This window comes from Aptenodytes forsteri, unplaced genomic scaffold, assembly GCF_000699145.1.
Source record: "Aptenodytes forsteri isolate BGI_AS27 unplaced genomic scaffold, ASM69914v1 Scaffold388, whole genome shotgun sequence".
NCBI lineage: Eukaryota > Metazoa > Chordata > Aves > Sphenisciformes > Spheniscidae > Aptenodytes > Aptenodytes forsteri.
In genome coordinates, this window is record NW_008795433.1 from 221,504 (window position 1) to 243,493 (window position 21,990).

Genomic DNA, 21,990 nt, shown 5'->3' on the forward strand with positions numbered 1-21,990 from the left:
AGTGTGCCACGTTTGCTTAATTTTCTGCACACTGGGATCTTTTTTGAGCTTGGAAGAGGTGAACCTTGAAAGTGAACATCATTTAAATAGAAATGAATACAGGGCTAGCATCCCCTTTTTTTTTCCTAGCTTGAAGATGTGTGTTTAGACAGATTTAAATTCACACATATATAGCAACTGAGGAAAATTATTCAACATCTGAAATGTGTCTTCAAGTTCTTGTGTGTGTTAAGAACACTAGAACTCTAAGAACAGAAGAACAGCTTTAAAAAACATCTCTGAGGAAACGTAACTAAATAGGGTTTTAAAAAATACCATTTTCTGTTGAGACATCATGGAGCGAATTTTCCTATTGCAGCTGGAACAGGGAGTGCAGTAGAGCACTGTTTAGAAACACTATCAAATACAAATAGCTGTCTCACAAAGATGGAACCATATTCTGCAGATTGGCCGAGGCAGATAAATCATCAGCACATGCGCCAAGGCCTGTTCATTCCTTTTGACTTGCACAGATGTTGCCTACAGTAATGGAGATTTCAGAATTCAGTTCTTAGTTTGTATATTTAGAACTTTCTTATGCCAACAGTTGGTCATTTTTATGAAGAAAAACCTGTGGAGTCAAATGTTTTATGTTTCATAATGTGTTTACATTATTGTAATGTTCTACATTCTTTGGAACCATAAATGTTATTTTAGAAACCTCCCTTTATGTTGATTTATAGATATCATAGAACACTGTACATATATTACAGATTTCTATTTGATTAAATTGAAAAATAAATCATGCTTTTTCTAAAATACCTAAGTATTAAACAGCGAGTTAACAAAAAAAAATATTTTTTTTTTAAGGTCCTCAAAAACTGTCTGTAATACTAAGCTTGGATAAGCCTGTTATTTGTGCTCTGGCAGCAGTAATTGCATACCTCAAAGAATTTAATTTGGAAAGGATGCTTTACAATCCAAGGTAAGTTGCCTTATATAAACTTCCAATTCAAAGCACCAATAACACGTACCAGTGTTATCTTGTAAGTTTTAGCAGACAACTTCCCTTCAATGTAATGAACGCACCTGCTAGAGTGGTAAACATAGTCTTTGTAAAAATTATACCTTACATTTAAGCTCCTAATCAGAACTGAAAGAATCAAGTGATTTCTTTTTTTAAGTGGTGTTTCATGAAAATATTTATGAAGCATGTTTGTCTAGACATTACTATTAGTAATGTAAATGAACGTGAACTGCTGCCAAGTGTTACTGAAAACAAACAACGTGCAAAAACTGGTAGATACTAGGGGGGAAATTTTAAAGTTTGTTAATCAATATTAGCCATCATATCTCAATCTCAGTTTTACTTTGTGAACAAAATTTGGGGCTTTTTGGGCAGCTTTTTAAAAAAAAGAAAAATAATGCTGTAATTTAGCTTTGCAGATGATGTTTTATTTTGCCAGAGGTGTGTAAATAATTTTCTCTTTCGACAGCTCTGGAAGCAGGTATAAATGCTAGTGTGTTGTAATGTTTTGACAGTACTCAGCAGGTGTGTTTGAGTTGGTGAATCTAGTTATCAATTACAAAGAAAACAGACATTCAACACATCCTGGCTTTCTGAAAAATCCCTTGAGTTGGCTCAGTGGTAACTAGGAGTGGGGGAACAATCATGCAGCAGTTGTTGATAGACCATCACCATTTGTGCAAAGTTACTACAAAAACACACAGACGTGGAAAAAATCTTGTCTTCCCTTAAGTAGTCCCAACACTTAGGTTTATTAGATATGCTCAGATGCGTACTCAAAATTCGTAACAGGATTATGCAGGTGGAATCAAATGAAAATGGAAAGATACCTGCCACTCAAGGATCTTTTTATCCTGTCTTGCACAAGTATAAAAGATTGCTATCCTACCTGGCTTAGGGTTGCAAATATCATTGAGCTTATTAAGTGCTTTAATAAAACAGCTTTATCTGTCATGGATCCTGTGCAAAATATTCTCTTGGTTGTCTCAGTATTCCTCTGTCCTGTAAGTAGGCAGGATTTAACAAACTAAGTCTGGCTGCAAACTGGAAACTTAGAAATATGTCATGTCAGTTGTAGATCATTCACATGTCGTATGAGATTCTTAACGTTTCAAGCCTTATTTTGGAGGGCTTCCTATATTATCAGTTTTTTAAAAAATGCAGCTGCATTTAAAAAATTGACTGCAGATGTCAGCTTTAAACATTTCTCAGGTATCTACTAAAATATTTGGAAATTATATATACCTGGGTTTCCTGGATTTTGGAATGGATTTTCTTCCTTAAGTTGCCCTTTCCCTCTCCAAGTACTATTAAAATATTAACAAAAAGAATTCTGTGGCATCTTCTAAGCCATCTCCCCTGCCTCATCCATCAAGGAGCGCTCTGATCTGTGATGTTCCAGTACTGTGGTGTTCCCACTCATCCTCTTTGGTTGGCTTTTTGGAGAAATCTTGTGAGAGTTTCTGAAGAAGAAAGTGAACTCCAAGGAAATGCCATTCCATGGTCACACTTGTAGATCACTATTGTCACAGTGCCTTATGTGCAATCACACATAAGGTGAATGTTCTTTCAAATGGGGGAAATACAAAATCCATCTTTTATGTAGAAGTAATTCAATAGCAAAGGAGAAACATGATTATGTGAAGGCTTATCTAGCAGCAGTCAGTCACATTTGTAATAGCTGCATCTTAAAATCAAGTATAATTACAGACTGGGAAGGAAAAGCACTCAATCTTAGAGCTGACACTTGCCTGCTGAAGGTTGCTGTAATGGACTTTATGTGAATGTATGAGCATCTGAGTGGAAAGGCAACTATTTGATATCTTGGTGATATGCTATGAAGAAACAAAATACATTCTTTGAGATAACTTTGTTCCTGTGCTGAGGAGCTTGGATTCTACTGTATTTATTTCTAAAGCCTTTACTATTTTGACTACCTGATACTGAATTCTACCTGCTGTTTTTAACGTGTCACATATATTGAAATAGTGAGCCAAATACTGAGGCAAACTCAACTTCAATATTTTTCCTAATGCCAGCAAAATACTATCAAAATACTGAAAAGGGAAGGCTTTTTAAGCAAAGGGTGTCAGGCTCATCGATCTTCTGTGATTCTGCAGGAAATAGAAGAGAGATACTTCCATTGCATTGTCAAGTAACTTAAAATTCCTAGGAGAATTCAGGTCAGTGAGCATATACTGATGAGTCAGTGAGCATGAAGTCGGAGTTGTGAGATAGTTTTCAGTTTATTAATGTAAGTGAAAAAGATCTGGATGAAAAAGACCTATTTGATAGCGTAAGTGACACAGATCTGGATGAAAAAGACCTATTTGATAGGAAAAATGACAAAAAAAATCCTTGCACCTCTGTACCTTCTTTGGATAAACACTCTTCTCCCAGCTGAACAAAATTCCAGCTCAATTTAATAGTAAGAGTCATGAAACATCACGTAAGTGATGAGGGATCCTTATTACTGGGGGTGAAACAAGTTTTAATATGTAGATGAAGCTTTTAAATCCACTTTTAAGATCTTAAATAAAGCAAAATCTTAAAAAGAAAAAAAGATTTCTGCCATAGCAGAACCCTGGGATATGGCTAGACTGCATTAGAGCTCTAGTAGCAAGTAAAAATAGATTTAACAATGAATGAGACAAGCTTTTTTTAATCAATGTGTTCTATTACCTTTACACACTGAGAGACCTTTATTGGCTTTTGACAAGAAGTTGGTACACATCTAGGACAGGTTTTAAAATACAGTTGAGTACCCAGTTCTGCCTGAAAAATCATCATTTGCATAGCAGTTGCTGGGAAATGTATCTAGTTCTTTGTTTTGTATTTCTCAGTTTTGTTTTGTGTGCATGTGTTTGTTTTATTTTGTTACTGGTTTAGCCAGAAGTTTCTGCACTACTATCACATCAGGGATCCAGATCAGAAGTTCTAGCCCTGTGGTAATATTCGCTAATGAATTTAAAACTGGTTAATTAAATACAAAACAGTCTGAGCTTGATGTCCTTTGCTACTTAGGCTGTGGTAAATGTCTTTCATACCTAAAGAAAGCTAATGCTTCTCAGAAATGGAGAGACTAGTTTTTACTCCTTAAGGCTGAATAGGGATTCCTGCAACTCTTGTCTAAATACGTAGCTTTGTTCTGTGGTTTATTCACCCTTAGAAATCTCAAAGACATGGACTCTAGAGGTCTGTAAGAGGTAATTGAGCAAAGAAAATCTGCTGCTTAGTAGGCTTTCAATACAGTACCTTGCAGCTTTGCTGGAAAGTTTTTACAGATTTGCAAAATTAAAGTAGTTGAAAACTACTGATCTGAATAACATGCATTCACTTAGGCTGGGTTACTGAGTGCGAAATTATATATCTCTCCTGTGGAGAGAATAATGAATAAAGCATAGAAAGTGCCCTTCACTGCAAGCTTCTCAGGAGGCAGAATGACCAAGAAGTTCCAATTTCACAGGTAACACATAAGAATCAAACTCTGAGGATGTAGTTTAGTGTCCTAAAGCAATCATAGTAACCCTTTAATACTCATCATCAAGTGTGGTTCTACTCTGAAAAGTCGTTTTATGAGTAGGAATCTCTTTCTCATGAATATTCCTCAAAAGTTTCCTAAATCTTACTAGAAGCTTGTGTTTCTTTTTGTTTCTTCTTTTCATTTTTCTTGGCCCAGATGGCATGATCCTACCTTGCTTTGCTCCTCAGTAGTGGAATTGCCAGCTATTTCCATCACTTGTGTTTTGTGCTGTTTAAGTACTTGAGACAGTTGCAAGTCTGTTCTTTGAAACTCAGGTCACACTGTCACCTACAGAAGGAATTATTGCATTGTGATCCAGTTGAAGTGATTTTGAAGGGTCATTTTTACTGATGCAGGAGGTGTCTGATAGCAGCAGATTAGAATTTCTCACAAGGAATGTGTTGACACCCTTGCTGCAAAACCAGCACTAACTTAATATTTGTTTACAACCTTCTTAAACCATTTGGTCCCTAAATTCCCTACAAAGAGCCTTTGTTCGCATTTTTATCAAGTTTTTATCCCAAGCTGAAGGAAGATGAGGGGGTGGAAGCAAAACATGTTCTGTGCTGTGACATCTGGAATTGTTGGTTGGGCATATACTGCAGTTGATCTTGGCTATTATTCATATACTATAAGCTCTCAGTTACCAGGGTTAATAGCACGGTGGAGTAACTCAGATAAAGCAAACACCTGGATAATATAAACCACACATAATTTGTGCTGTGAGAACAACTTTAGTGTATCTGATTCTGAAAGAATAGTAAACATACTCTGCAGTGGAGCAGAGTTAGTTGTTTTTACACACCACCGGAGAGCAAGCTTGCTGTGAACAGAATACCCACTGTGTTGAGTGCTCTGAAGCCAAGTGAAGTGGGGAAACACTAGAACCAGTAAATCCACAATCTTGAAACTCACATATGGGTGATTGAGGGTTGATAGAAACAGCCAAAAGCATCCTTTTTGCTTCTGGGAAGAGATGGAAAGGCATGGTTCTTACCCAGCTGGGCTTAAGAGATCACAGGCTTGAGTAGCGGCAAATCGAAATGCAGCAAATGGGGAACTGCAGTTTACGTAAGTCCTAGATGCAGAAGAGGTGCTTTTGGAAGAGTGGGTAGGATTTGTTGTTGATCATAAGGATTGGGAGCCAAGCAGAAATCATTCCTATTTAAGTTTTGCCAGCATCAGCAGTTGTGACTGAAGATAATAAAAGGAAGTATTGTTTTGTTGCTTATAATATTGTGTAATTTGGAAAGTGCTGCTGCTTTTGCCTCCAAGGTTTTGTTTTGCTGGTCAACTTCGTTGGTTGCCGGGATAGCACACTAGAGCAGAATCATTATGACTATGGGTACAGGTCTGAGTCAGCTGTACTTCCAAACTATCACTGAACTTCTTGAGGGCACTTAGATGAATCTACTTCTTTTTTTTTTTTTTTTTTTTAAAATTCTGTGGAAAATAGTTCTAATTTGAGCCATTATTTAGGAAAAAATTTGCTAGCAGGGCCAAACACCTGCATACAACATAAATATATAACATTAGTCTCTGAATTTTTCATGTTTCTGAAAGTTTTAGTGCTGTTTTTGTTTTTAATATAGCAATAATGCAGCTGTGTGTGCCTAACAGAAAAGTTTGAGCATGAGTGCTCCCCCAGAGAGTTTAAAATGGAATGCACTGAAAAAAAATTTGTGGAAAGTCAAGAAAGCCATTTTAAATCCTACTCAGCAAGTCATTCTGTTTAGTCTAAGACAATAAAGACTGCCCTAGATTTTGTGCAAAGGGCAGTCAGCAGTATGATTAACCTAGACAATCATGACTGGATTTGTCAGAAGCATTTAGTAAGGATCTTGCACTTCACTTCACGGTCCTGACTACCACATGTGTATGTCTGAGACTGAAATAATTTTCATATCTAATATAATTACATCTAATACAACTATTTTATTAACGTTGGTTCTAAACCAACACAACCTTTGGGTTGGTCTCATCCTGTTCTGTTAGGGAGTGTCAAAAAGTCATGTAATTTTGGTCATGGTTATTTCATATTAAAAATAAAATAGTTTAAATATACCCTATTTTTATTTTCATAAATAATTGCACTAACAGCCTGTTTAAATTTGTAGTAGTAGTAAAAAATAAGAATATATATTTTGATATGCTGTTTTGATGATGAGTTGTTTTAAAAGTCTGTTCCACTCTTGAAGTATTAATTCTTAGTCCTATCCCTGTCCCTAATCCTATGGTGATCATAACAACACTAACAAAAGCACATACTCTTTCAATTTCATCATGGACTGAAGAAGGGTTACTTCCTTAACCATTTAGTGGATCAGGATTAGGTAACAGAGCTGGATTTTATTCTGAGCTTTGTCAGAGTCATTGTAGGAGACTGGGAAGCGAGTCATAAACCTGGTTTTCCCAAGCAGTAAATTAAAAGAATTTGTTAGTGTTCAGTTCTTTTATTTATTTGAATAGATTTTAATTTCTTGATTTTTTTTTTATTTTGCATAACTAATGAATTCTCTAATGTGAGAAACTTGACAGTGTTTCACTGTTACGTCTGTGCCTGAATTTAAAATATAACATATAAAATTCCTCTCCCCAGCAATTTCAAACGGTTGTCAAGTGAAACTGAACACATGACAATTAATGGGACAACAATGAAAAATCTCGAAATTTTACAGAATCAGGTAAGGACAAATGTAATGGTTTTTTTAATAAATACTGAGATTTACACAGCTGCTTGACATACTTCATACTTCATACATATCTTCATACTTCCCAATGAAGTTAGTTAAGTTAGTTTGCAAATCTCACCCAGAAGGTTTAAAATATTTTAAAGGGGATGAAACTGAAGTAGGATTAAGTTTTCAGAGGCATAAATCAAAGTTAATCTGTGCTGGCTTTTAGTATGAGTTAGGAACCTTACTGCCCTTTGACTAGCAAAGAACTTTCCTAAAGTTTGAGTTCTTGAGCAACTGCAGTCAAGTGATAGGACTGCAGTAGAGTTTGTTTTTTCTTTTGTGCTACTGCACAGACCTTTATGCACAGACTTAATTTAACTTGTTTAACTTATTCCGGTCATTTTCGAAAAAGATTTTCTGGCTAAAGGAAAAACATACTTAAGTATCTTATGACTGTTGGAGGTACTTTATGTAAGGCATTGTTGGTGAACAAGATCAGTAAATGAACATGCAGTTCCCATATCTTAAAGCCTAAACTGAATGTTTAAGTAGTGTGGTGAAGATCCTTTAACTACATAATTGATTGTTCAGTTAAAAATAATGATGCTATTTTTATTATTTTAGACTGATATGAAAACAAAAGGAAGCCTACTCTGGGTCTTGGATCATACTAGAACTTCCTTTGGACGTCGGAGATTGAAGAAATGGGTAACCCAGCCCCTCATGAAGTCCAGGTGAGATAGTTCTTTATCTTGGGCTAAATTTGTATTTCAAAATTACGTTGTTGAGCATGCCCAATGTATTTATTTTTCCTGAAGACCTGAGATCCATAGTAGAATTTACACAGGAAATGGTATGATAGAAAATGTGGACGTTATATACAGGTTCGAAAGAGTTAAACTGCTCTGTTTGGGCACAGAACATCTAAGTAGTTCAGAGTAGTAGGTTTGGAGAAAGTTAGAAATTCCTATGCAGAAATCAGATTGGGTACCATTCTAATTCAGTATCCTTTTTCAGACAATGGATGAGGATTACCTGCTATTGGAAGATGTTTCATTCCTAAACTTGCCAATTAATGTTTGATGTCTTTCTTGCTTCACAAGTATTTGCATTCTGAATGTATTTAATTTGTTCTAAAGTAGCTGTGGATGTTTCTGTAATCCCTGTATGCAATGTATTGCATATGAAAGTATTTCTTTTTATTAGTTCTGAAATGTGATGATTGTTTGGTCACTCTTGTATTTTGAGCTATGCTTTATTTATTAATGCTTTAGAAATGCTTTATTTTTAGTACTAGCATGCTTGTTTTTACTTGTCTCCATCTTGAAATGGACTCCATCTTTCCTGATTTGTCTTTGCAGGCTTTATTGGAGTGTTATACTTGAATATGTAGTAAATAAGAGTATTGAGTCCATGGAATGTTTGTTGCCTACATTTTAAGTTTTTGGATTTATTCTTTCGAATGTGCATTCTGTGAGCATTGTCAATGTAGAGTTTACTCAATTGCACTTTGTTCACTTCAGCTATAGCATACAAAAAATCCTTTTGGTTTGGTTATCTAAAGTAATTTTTCTCTCTGTTCTACTATTGTAAATTTTTCTTAATTTTTAACAGTTTTAAGTAGTGAGGTATACCAATGTTTTAGTGTCTTGCTGTTGTTGGTAATTTACAAATGTTTCTACAGAAGCATTTTTTCTTTCCTTTACCAATTTTTAATACATTAAAGCATTATACTTCTGAAGCATCGCTGCTTAATTTTCTTATTGGCCTTTCTGTAAGGATCTTTTCTCAGTAGTGTAAGAAAAGCACGTAACTATTTTTTCCCTCTTATTTTGTTAATTTAGAATATTAGAGACCTTTTTCATTTGTAGGAGCCGTACTGGTTAGACTGTTTCACGCTGTAGTTTCTGGCAGGGATTTAATAAGTTGATTTCAGTATGCCTCTTTTTTTTTTTTAATTCTTCTTCTTTTGATCAGGCTTTTGATGTAACCGACCTAAATAGTATTAGACTTTATGGAAGTTGGTTATGTGCCTGGTCTTCACCTTAAAAAGCATATAGATAGAATTTCTGGGCCACTTTACAGGAATAAATTGAAATAAATTAGTTTATTTCTTTTCCTGCCCTTGAGGCACCTTATGACCTTTTGGGAATTGTTTGTAAAGTTGTCAGTGGGGGGAGCCACAGCACAGGCTCTGGTCTGGTGTGGTGGCAGCACTGAGGATGGGAACCTGAAAAGGAGTGCCTCTAACCAATTTTCTCGCAAATGATCACATATGTGATGCAGCGGGTGAAATACCATTCAACAGTAAAATAGACAGATTTCTTATCCGGACACAGAGGATAGAAAACTGCTTGCCTGGGGACTTCAGGCCTTCCTTCTTAACCAGCAAGTTTAGTTTAAATTCTCCCTTGTCTCAGTGCAGAACCAGCTTCACAAGTTTGCAGTTTTGGTTTCTTCTCTTTCTCCTCTGCTCTTTGCTACTTCTGGAGATTGATACTTCTCTTTTTCAGCCTTCTTTCTCAGTATGGAAGGAGGTTCTATGGTTGGAGATGACAATACTCCTCAGTGGAAGCTAAAAAAGCTATTTTGTTTCTGTGTATTTTTCCCTTTCTGACTCTACGTTGTAATTTCACGTACTTAGTGCATCAGACATTCAGCAGTATTGTTTCCAGTAATGCACACAAATGCACTTAGAGAACATTCTGTAATTGTAATTCACCTGTGCCTCCTGGAGTGACGTTTTCAGAGGAAGTAAGATTTCTGTACTGCATCTTTTCCAGTCAGTGGGTAGGTGCATTTCCCTATCAAAAAGTGAGAGGGTGTAATTACTGCTTTATGCCTTATAGTTGAAAATCGCTTGGGATGATGACTAAATTTCCAGGGGAGATATGATACAGTAGGTTGAATAAAGGTAGAATGTGTACAGACACCTCATTTGGGCAAGCTTGAAGATATCCATTAGATCATCGGTGATGTAACACATTTAGAGACTAACAAGAAAAGGTTTTAAGCATTAGGCATGTGCAATTTAAAAAAAAAAAAAAAAAGGCTTAACCAAGGAAGGTGTAATGTCCTCACTTATTCACCTCCGTATATGAAGATGATAAGACTGTATGAGTCATCGATGACTGAGCTTTTTAAGAGGAATCGGGAAAGTCATTGTTTTTTGTAGGAGTTATATCTCTGTGGATTACAGAAGTGTTATCTTGCCTTGCCTATCTTGCCTTTCTTGCCTCTGAAATGTAAGTTCCATCAAGTGCCTTTCTCACCTAACTTCTGTAAGGCGAGCGGAAGGAAAAGGGAAGTAGAAAGCTGACTTTATTGGAACATTTTTGACTGAATGAAACGTGCAGTTTCTCTGTCAGGCAATGGAGTTTCAGCAGGAGAAGGAGTAGAGCTGTGTGTTATCATACTTAAGAGCAAAAGGGCTAAGGACGGTTCTCAGGATACAGTGTTGTAACACAATGCGATCTTCGTGTCTTTGTATGTGCGCAATGTTTACAAATAATTTCTTTCCTAGTGCAAAATTAATCTCAGAACCTCTGAAGTTGATGTGAAACAGTCATTGCTTTTTGAATAGCTACAGGAAGAGGAGAAAGATAAGCTTAACATAGGCCTGGTTAAGCAAACCTGGATCTGGTTTGCATCTTGTTTTGTTGTTGTGTATTATGGATATGTTGTTCTATGGCAGTGATACAAAAGAAAGTTCAAGGAAGTTGTTGCCCTGCACGTGGACAATCTGAAGCCTCATCTCTGCAAACTGTGTCTTTTCCTCCTGTTATATCCATGGTTACTCACTCCTTCCCACCCTATCTTTGCATCTCCCTTTCCTGTTCCCTAAGTGTTATGACCAGCTCCAGGCTATAGCAATGCTGCTTGCCCAGTCTGGAGTCCAAACAGAACAGACAACTGTGGAACAAATCTTGCATCCTTTTCCTCATTGAGTATTAATCTGTGTCTGTGCCTTGCTCAGCTGTTGATTCTTGCACAATTTGTAGGAAATTTGTTTCCTTGAGATCAAACAAACATCTTCATAGACCTTGTCAAGGTTGGCTGGAATTGAGCAAAGATTTCAAAACTGAAAAAAGTGGATGAGTAGCACAATTATATGGAGGTTTATTATTTCCGTATTACATGAGGCTGTAAAGCTAATAAAGCTGTGACTAGGTGCTTAAAGTAGAACTTGAGATAAATGATGGATCTATAATACTGAGCGATTTATAGCTGCTGTAGGGGAATATGTGTACAATTCCATTCCTGTGCAGAGAGCTCTGTGGCCCATATGTATAGAAAGCATTGCATAAGAGAGATTGTTTTTTTTCTCCCTAGTCTATTCCTGGAGAGGTAGAATATGTTTTAAATATCAGTGGGTGGACATCATGAAGTGTCATTTCTAGTACTGTAGCCAGGGAGAAGGTAGAGACTTTGCTATCTAAGTGGAAGATAACCTGGAAAATGCTGGTGTTTGCCTTTGTTGCAAAAGTGCTTAGTTAATGAGTTAGAAAAGTATCTAGTGCAAAATTTTAAAAGCTTAGGTGTAGGGGGTGGAGAACTGGAAGTAATAAAATGTTTGTTGTGTGTGTGATGTGAACAAATTAGTTTGCACAATGCTCACTCTCTCTTTGGGGTGGTATCTACCGTTTTTTGAGGGTGTTTGTGGTTTGAAGTAGCTTAAACAGACTGAGTGATCCACAAGTACCTAAATTGTATTTCTTTAATATTCTGTTGACTCTCTTAGTTTTTTAATATGTTATGTATGATGTGCAGAAGTTAATGTAATGAGGTTAACGATAAGATTATGGAGAGCAGAATGCCCTAAATATAGAGTTCAGAAGTCATGCAACTTCCAGCACAGAAAGCTTGCTCAGGGCTTTGGGTTGAATAGGCTTTGTCCTTGTCAGCTTGTGTTGAAATAGGGAAAAAAACCCAACCCTCTTGCCCACACACACAAGTTCACGTCTGTGTTTTGGGGATACACGTGTCTGTTCTGGTGTACTGCAAGCCACAGAGTATACTTAATGTACTGGAGTAAATGTAGAACAAAAAATTAAAAGCCTCTAACATAACATAGTGTGCCGCAGGAAGGGAGTGGTGATCAAAGGTTTCATCAATGTTTTGGGCCTCTGCCGTAACAGAGGACTTATGAGATAACAGTGGGCAATGCCCACCTCACCTGGAGGCCCAGTGTCCCTCTCCCTGCTTTCTGTGTGGACCCTGAGCCGGTGGCAAGGCGTAGCCAGCACAAGGCTCAGTGTTTTCTCAGTGCTCACAGTGAACTGCTGTGTCCAGTACCCTGCTGGTATCTCTGGTGCCGGGGTGGTGGTGAAAGGCTGGGGACAGAGAAGTCTCTCAATTCCTCCAGGCCATTAGTAGGAGTCCAGAAGCATGTAATTAATTAGTTAAAAAGTATTCCAGACCAGATCAAATACATGGCAACGAAACCTCTTTTTGGGTGCCGCAGGGGGTATCAGCAAATCAAACACTTAAAGCCCCATTAGGATGAGCTCACCTTTTTGGCCCCAGATTCACCCCAACCTGTAGATGTATTTCAGCTTTACTGTGGTGTAGTTCATGTTCTTGTCTCCAAGACACACTGTTTGCCAGAAGTGAATACGGGACTTCAGTGGTTTGAACTCTCTGTGTAGTTTCTTGCCTGCATTTCTTTGTAGTCAATTTATACTCATTTGATCTTTTTCTAGTTAAAGCTGATGTTTAAATCTCAAGGAAGGAGAAAAATTGTATGTATTTAGAGAGTTACCAAAAACACTTTAACCTTTGCTTTGGAGGCTAGACAAACCAAATTTTTAATCACCCCTCAAAAATAGGATTTCCATTTTTTCCTATGATTCTGGTAGCCTTTGTTGTGCCCCTTTTCTTCCAGTTCTGAATGAGATGATGCTTTTATTGAGGCTGAATTGAAGCCTTGTAGGACAGTATTAATAATTTCTATTAGTCTGAATATACTTTGCCTGCAAAAGCATAGAATGGCTGTAAGCAAATTCAGAACTGCACAATTCAGAACTGCAGACAGTTCCTTATCTACCATTAAAGAAGAGAAAGAGTGTAAATTGGTATTACTAATGCAATGTGACTTTTATTTGGAGGAAATGTACTGTAGAACTGGGAAGAAGAGGGTGTCTTTATAGTGATGTTGGCAATGACATGTCTTTCCTAGTATAAAAATAGCTTGTTCTAAATCCTCTCACTTTGAATGTATTGAGTGCTGTTTTATTTATACTTCTATACACAAAGTACAGTCCTAAAGGAAAGTCTTTCAAGTTTGACTTTGTCCTTGTTCCCATAATTAAGAGATCTGTGCAGTAAAACAAACTACCTAAAGGTCTTTAAAGAAACCCATCTTAATTCAGAGTTAAACTGATTTCCATTTGATACCATCATCATCCAGAGCTGGATTAGAATCTTCTTTTGCAGCAGAGATTTGGGAATAAAATCCATCCATCCTGCAGCAGAATTTCACAGGCTAAATTTTCCTCCCAAGAATAAAGATTTTATAGCATCAGTGCCAATATAAAATGCACAAATGCAGGTTACAGCATATGCCTGAGATCTCAAAATTGTTGTGGTAAAGAAAAAGATTGCAGCATCATCACATGTATTCATTCACTTTTGCTAGCTGTGTTTTGGTACCATTGAATGCTGTGTCTAACTCCTCATAAATGTACTAATCAGGCATTCTTTCATGTTGGCTAAAGTAGCTAACGGTTCCCTTTTTTGGCACAAATAGCTGAAATATATTGTGTGTGAACATAAACAAAAGTGTTTGATTACCATTTGCATATTTTATACATTCTTTTAACAGATGTGAAGACAAAGTTTATAGAACTTGTATATTGCTGTTAAGTATTTGAGATCCATTCAGGAATATTGTCTTCTCATGGCTGCATGTTTATTTAAGGGAACGTTGGACCTCTCTGGAGGGGTATGAGACATTAGGAGTTTTGAGAGTAAATTACTGTTTCTCCCGCATACAGAAAAACAAGTGAACAGATCCAGAAGGATGTTAAATTTTTTTAGGTTTCATTTAAATTTTACCGTAGTAATTATGATATAATTACCCTTGTTTGTACTTTTTCATTGTTGCTAATGCATAAAATTACAGCACTCACAGCACAGTTTAACAATTCAAGATTTATCCCATAAAGTTAGCCAAATTCTAACTTAGCCACTTAAGAAAAAAGCCAGCGATAGACTGATTTTTTTTGTTTTCTTGTTCTTTAAAAAGACATATACAGTTTATTGATTGCATAGTGTTAATTCTACCACGGCTTTGGGTTTTGATGGCATTAATTGCTTGTTATGAAAGAGAGTGGTCTAAAGCAGAAAACACTCTGTACTACTTAACATGGCCTTTAACTTGATCAACTCATATAAAGTCTTTGTTTGTAAACTGTGTTCTGAAGGAAGGTCAAGAAGAAATGTATAAGTGAGACAAAATATAAAGGAACAGAAGTCAGAATAGCCTTCCCCTTGTCCTGTGTTTGAAAGTAGCCAGTATCAGAGGAGAGTGTGAGAACAGGGCAACTGGGTAATGTTACCTCCCCAGAGCACTCTCCCAGCTTGCAGCAATTTGCAGTTCAGGGACTTCCTCAAGCACAATTGATACCCGTGTGTATCTTGCATTTTCCCAATGTTTAGTAATATATTTTCTTTCTTTGAAATGCTGTAGTTAGGCAGGAGGCTGCTAGGCTTTGATCTAGATAATATAGTTCATGGAAAGCAACGTTTGTTGTTTCATACTCTTCATTATATTTTATCAGGTGTTGAGTTCTTGTGACTGGTAATTTTACATATTGCTGTGGTCTCTAAACATATTTAATAAAATTAATTTCAATTTTATACATTCACTGTACTTGACCTATGTCCTTACCATGACAAATGAACTCATACTTTGTGCATTTATCAGAAGTTGAGAGATTTCTGATAAATTTGTATTTATTTATCTTGTATAAAAATAAAACCTTATATGACTGAAAATTTTCTGCGGTTCTTATATAGCAGTTACATTATCAATTTCACTCTGCTTTAAATGTAATGATATATTGTCACATCTAAAAATGTTAGATTTGCTTCACTGTATGAGAGATCAGCAGATCTGTTAGCATAGTAGCAACCAGCAACGCTATTTAGATTGTTAAGATGTTCAGATGTTAAATCAGTGCACTGCATTCCTATCTGCAGCCTTCTGCTTTGTCAAAATAATTTTTAGTTCAGGATTCCAATATTTTCGTATTTGCTAATTTTCTGTATTGTTCACATATCTAGCAGCAGAATAATACAGGGGAGTATCTCATGATATAATTTCAAGTAGTTCTTTTAAATGACTAGAATAAAAAATTCTGCAGTTAGATTTTGTTATGTTTAAATACATTGCAAAATGATTTTTGTATTAATGATGCTATTCTTAGATGGAGAGTATGGCAGAAGTAAGCGTATTGCTTTAGTCAACTGACTTATGTTACATTATTTCACAGAAGATTGTTTGGAAAATTGGATAGAGCTCAGATTGCTGACACGATTTATACAGATGGGAAAGAACAGGCTAATATCGCACCTAAATAGGGAATGAAAGAGTAGCCAGTTTATGAAATGTGACACAGTTTCTTAGCATAAGCTGTTGAGTTTCTTTGTATAATGTTAGATTCAAATTTTCTAGTGGTGCAATTTTTTTCCAGATCATGCAGATATTAGAAACTCCAAACTGTACATCAAATGGGCTGAATGTACAGTGCAGAACAAATTTCTTTTGAGGTGGTTTAACAACTGATCAGTATAATATATTTGGGCTCAACAAAATGTTTATTAGTTGACGTATAAATATTTAAAGTTTAAAAGCATACTTTGAAATTAATCATCTGGCTGTTTCTATCATTTCTCTTCCCTGTCCTTCCTACATCATATACATGTAGTTTTATATAGTTCTTCACTGTACTTTCTGGCTTTTGAAATAGGAATCCCAGTATGTTTTGTTTACAGGTGGAAAAAATGGGTCATTCGATACTGGATGCCGTTTTCCTGACCCTTTCTTATTTGTGGGATTAAAGCAGAAAAACTGTATGGATGCTTAGTTTTAGATTAGTGGAGCTACAGTAACATAGCCATATGTGGGGATGATTAAAGTGCAGATTAAGCTTTGAAGGGAGTATTTTTTTGAATATCTGCATCTATTTTACATATTACGGTGTGTTTTCGGTTGGCCACATAGATATAATCATGCTATTTAAATTAAGTGACAGTGTTCTGGAACAGAATTCTGCTGCTTACACATGCTTTTTATAATAAAAATACAGATTATTTTCTTCTTTAAGGTACATGTGTTTATAATTTAACAGTTCAGTACTCCTTCATGCAGAGCAGTGTTCCAGGGTCTCAAGTACAGCGAATTTAATAATTCTCCATGAAAATGTAATTGTGGCTGATGATACTGACCTTTCAGAATTTCAGTATAACCGCTAGCTTCAAAGCTGCGTACTCGGGGTATTTTATTACTTTGTCACTGATATTAACACTTCTCAATTTCCTTTCCATTATCCAGCTGTAGTTTAGAGCGCCTCACTAATTCATGTACAGAGCTTAAATCTCTACTGTCTTGAATATGCTGCGTGGATGCCAACAGCTTGCTCTTTGGTTATTTGGTTGCATAACTTTTAGTAACCCTGCCAGTCTACACCAGATACGTGATTGTGGCTCTTAAGGATCAGATTTAAAGCTTGGATGTGTTCTATGCTGAAAACAGCCACTACAGATCTGAGCGGTTGCACTGAGGGTATCTGCTGTCTGCTGATGTTGTTTGCAGGTTGTCTGGCTGCCCAGAGGAACAGGAGAAATGTTTAATTTTGTGCATTTGGCATTGCTGGAGGAGTGGAATGGTAGTGGGGAAGAGAAGGTATTCTTGTGACCTGCAAGAGGACTGCTAAGCAGAGCCTACGAAGTCTGACATTTCTCTTTGCCTCAGGGCTGGGAAAAAGCAGTCTTTTAGGATAGTGGAGTATTTTGCGTCCTGTGGTGTGATCAGAGTCTCTGCTGTCCAGTTCAGAGATAACAGAGTGAGTTCCCAGGGTGCCCAGAGAGTCCATCCCCAATTCATACGGTGGCTATGGAGGAGTGCATCTACCTGCACTCCAGGTAGATGGTGGCAGGTGGGGCACTGCAAATCCTGGCGTTGTACAGCAGGGCTGCTCTGGGAATGAATATGTGTCATTTGTGACAAAAGAGGGGATGGTTTTACTGTTTTAGTATAAAGCAGTATGTCACTGAAAAAATCCTGGCACTTAAATGGTGTTAGATTTATGTGTATCCAAGTGCACATCCAGTCATGATGTTCTCCCTTTCACATGCTATGTAATAAAATTTCAAGAACTCTTAGATTTAGCTGTCTTTGGGGCCAGAGGCCTCTGACTGCAGTCTGTTGTAACGTCTGCAACCTGTGGAGCTCCCTAATTTTGTTGATTTCTTCGTGGATAGTATTTGTTAGCAGCTACAGTGGCAGGTGGCACGGCAGTTCTGCAGCAAAAGCCATGGGCAAGACAGGCAGTCTTCCCCAAAATATTACATTTTGATTGCATCCTTAGTTTTTATCCCTCTGTGCTGGCTGAGCTCTAAGCATCTCGCTGGTCCATGAGAACAGACATGGGCTGGGCTGTATTTGCCTTGCACACACTTGGCTGGTATACAAAGTGTTGGTATCAAAAGACTGCTTTCTTCTTAACCTGCAAGGGTGGACAGACTCACACACAGCAGCATGGGGATTTTTGAACTTTCTTGTCTCAGGAGGAGAAAGTTGCGATAAGGCTTAGTTGCCATTCTGGGAGAAAACACAAGGATTTTAAAATAAGCACTGCGATGTCTTGAGGATTTTTAAAGTTTCTTGGAACATCATGTTTCAGATTCAGCCTTACTTGCCAGAAACTTTCCGAATGCCGGCTAAAGCCTTCCAGCGTGCTGGTACCCGCAGATCCTGCCCAGCGGCACTTTGTTGGAGGGGTCTGGGGAAACATATGATCTGGAGCAGATGTTTTTGTCGTGAAACCTCAACAAATCTTAGCACAGCTTTCACCTAGTTGACTCTGTTTTGTAGTGCACACAGTTACCTCAGAGATAAAGCCTGAATGTGGAAAAGCTACGTTCAGAGGAATCGTGCTAGTCAGCTTTGACAAATCTCTTTCACTGCTCTCTTACAGTGAACTTGCTGCCTTTCACTCTATTTCCTTTGGGCTGCATGCACTGACGGTGCTTTGGTTCACTAGCTCCCAAAGATAAACTCCTAACCTGTATGTTTTGATGAACCCATGTACCCCTAATCTCAGTCTTTTCCTAGAAAGCAGCACTGAGGCAATTTGGTTGCACAAAAAGCAGATACGGAGTTTACCTTAGCTCTGCAATCTACAGCCAGTTCATGGATATATTGGAAGTTGTAGCTGTGCCGTTAGCAGCAGTGTAAATCAAGGTGAACCTTGACAGTAGGTTGTCCATTTTAAAGCTCTTTTCTGACAGTGGCTGTAAGAACATGATTGTAAGGAAGGTGCAAATAACTATAGAACTGTTTCTTCACATAAAAAGTGTTTCCTCATTGATTGACTTCAATCCTGAAATATGGAGATTAATGTTACAGGTTTTTAAAAAAAAAAAAAAAAAAAAGCCAAAAACCCAACATGGTTCTGATTCACGTAATTAACAACTGCTGGTCTGGATCAAAAGTAGAGGGGCAAAATGGTAAGCAATATTTATACCCTGTTGGAATATAGTATGCTACATAGAATTCAAATGTAAACTCCCCCTGCCCCTCCCCCAGGTACTTGTCTGCAAATTTAAGATTGGATATTCAGGATTCAGTATTGCTCATATTATGTACCACTAGAATAACATGTAGACATGGGCACTGAAGTGTATATTTGGCTGTTTTGAGCATGGAGAGGGGATAATGAGCTTATATCCAGGATCTTGCTTGCATCTTGAATGAAAGCCCAAAATCCTCTGCATTTCTTAATTCTTCTACTTACCTAGTCATGAGAATGTGGCCTTAGTCAAAGTTTAAAAAAACCCCAACAAAACCAAAACAAACAAAAGGAAAAATTTCACTAGCTATATGCCTTCCCCTCAGAGAAACACAAGTTTTATTGATCTTATGATTATTCTTTTACAGTGAAATAAATGCCCGGCTTGATGCTGTGTCTGAAATGCTACTGTCAGAATCCAGTGTGTTTGGTCAGATTCGAAATCTTCTTTGTAAGCTGCCAGATATAGAGAGAGGCCTCTGCAGTGTTTTTCACAAAAAGGTATACGCATAATTACCCTACTTCATTATTTTCTAAATGGCATCATTCTATCTTAATGTACTTCCATAGTTTTTGCGTGTTTGTTTAAAAATATTTTCTTCTTAGCGAGACTGAGGCTGACATAATAAAGGGGTGCAAGTTTATAAAAACTATTTTTGCCTTATGGTAGAATCTTACCTTCTTTGTTATCAGCAATATGCTGATAGAAACAATGTCTGAGTAGGGTTCTAGAATACATACATTGTATTGCTAATGCTAACAGGAAAAACATCTATGGTACTCGTGATTTAGTGGCTAGATTCAGTGAGATGGGATGGTGCAATAGGTCCTTGTGCCACAAATTATTTCCTTTTAAAACAAAGCATTCCGTTCTGTATGCTTATCTAAAATCACACTTGCAAGTGAAACCACTTGGCTGTAGTTAACTGTTTTCAAATGAATGTTAATTTGTTTATAAATTATGTAATTTGGATCTCACTTGCACATTTTAATAAGAATTAGTTGTAATGAGAGTGACAATTCTTATTTGCAGCAGATTAATGTGCTAATAGCACCTGTGCAGTACTTCATGTTCTTTTATTTCACTGTTATATTTAGAGGTTTTGACAGTTTGTTTTAGATAAAGGAATAGGTGGGTAGAAGGAGATCAAAGTTGTAATTTCTTTGGATGGTACAGCACAAAGGTTTCCTCTCTCTGAAAATCTGAAACTCAGTTCTTTTATGATTTTTAAAGCCCTGATGTGTTGCAGTGTTAGGCACATGGAAAGACATGCATATTTCAATGAATGGATACAGAGGTTCAGCCATAATGAATTTTATGAAAAGAGGGACTGTGCACCAACTTCCTCATTCTCTAAAATGTACCATATCCACATGATACAATCTTTCAAAACAACTGCCCAGAAATTAGATAATTCACTTGTTAATGGTTTTATCACTCATTTCAGGTTGAGTGATATGTATTAAGGTTTGTATGGATACATGTGCATTTCACAACATCCTGGCAATCCTCCACTGCTATCCTGTGCTTCCTTTTTTTTTTTTTTTTTTTTTTTTTTGTACTAGTCTGTATCTGTTTCTTCAGGTGTCCCTTCTTGTTGTAGGACTGCTTACCCTGCTCAGCTTTAAAGCCAGCATTTAGGTGGAACCATTCGGAGGCCCTGGATTTTCATGTGATCTTTGGAATGAGGTGACAATGTAGTTTGCCTTAAAAACAGCCACTGTAGCGTGAAGATACGTGTTTAGTGAATCAGATGTTGGAAAGAAGTTGCAGGAGAGATGTGCTCCAGCAGAATCCTTAAGAAGGGGAAATGGGGGGGAAAGCTCCAAGCACACACTTTTCCTTTGATGAATTAGCTTCCCTTGGTAAAATGCTAGTTTGTCATCCATTGCAGAACACTGTGGAGAGTGCCCAAAGCACTGAAGATCTTTAGGACTTTGAGGAGATGACGGTGTCCCTGAAAGACAGGGTCTGTTTTGAATAAAGAATCAAAAGCAGACTCTGGGAAACAGATTCTGCAGTCTAGACAGACAGTGAATACAGAGCCTGAAGAAAGGTCCCTGCAAAACAGATACATATTCATGAACATGGAGTAACTGATTTTCATGAATTTTTTTTTTTTCAGAATATCCAATAAATGCTGCCATTTCAGTTCCCACTAGGAGCCTTTCCACATCTGTTAATTCCAGATGTCCATCTCCCACATGCTCAAAATGAGGTTCCCTGCAATTTCATTCCCACTAAGGGTTCCACATCTCTGAGTGGAGCACACTGATGGCTTAACTAAAGGAATATGCTGTAATGCAGGCTTGTCAATTCAGTGTCAACTGCATAAGAAATAGGTGAACGTGACAAGTATTTCATCCTTCAGGCCCTTTAGACTTCAGTGACGTTAGTATTTGAGGAGGTATGTTTCATGAAGGGAGACCTCTGAAGTGTACAAAGGTGGCTGGATTGTCTCGGTTGTTTCAAACATCTTTCATTCAGATCAGCCACTGCAGAACTTTATTGTGCAATGCGCTTTGCACCAGTAACCTCTAGAGAAGACAGAAAAAAAAATTAAGGCAAAACAATGCTCTGTTTTGGAACTGACTTCGCAAGGCAAAGCATCCTTATGGAAGCTCTTCTGGTAAATAACATCATTGTATATTTTCCTGGTCTGACTGTTAATTTTTTTTTACTAAGTCTGCTAATGATTCATATCTGGTAGCATCATTCAAATTTGCAATTGTTAATCTGACCCTCCACAAGTTTGCATTACCCCAAACCCAAACCAACAAAAACCATTGCTGATCTACGCCCAAGTATGAGAAATCTGGAATTAGAACAGCATTCATAGAATCATAGAAACATTAAGGTTGGAAAAGACCTCTAAGATCGAGTCTAACCGTCAATCCGACACCACCATGCCCACTAAACCATGTCCCTAAGTGCCTCAGCTACACGTCTTTTAAATACCTCCAGGGATGGGGACTCCACCACTTCCC

At 37.3% G+C, this 21,990-nt stretch overlaps 1 protein-coding gene across 1 annotated transcript in view; it reads left to right on the forward strand.

Moving 5' to 3' along the window:
* Positions 1-21,990, forward strand: part of MSH3 (mutS homolog 3) — a 125,842-nt gene that overhangs the window by 44,213 nt on the left and 59,639 nt on the right. Inside the window, 4 exon segments of the mRNA XM_019472521.1 lie at positions 850-964; positions 7,129-7,213; positions 7,832-7,941; positions 19,371-19,503. Coding sequence (XP_019328066.1) covers positions 850-964; positions 7,129-7,213; positions 7,832-7,941; positions 19,371-19,503 — 443 coding nt within the window.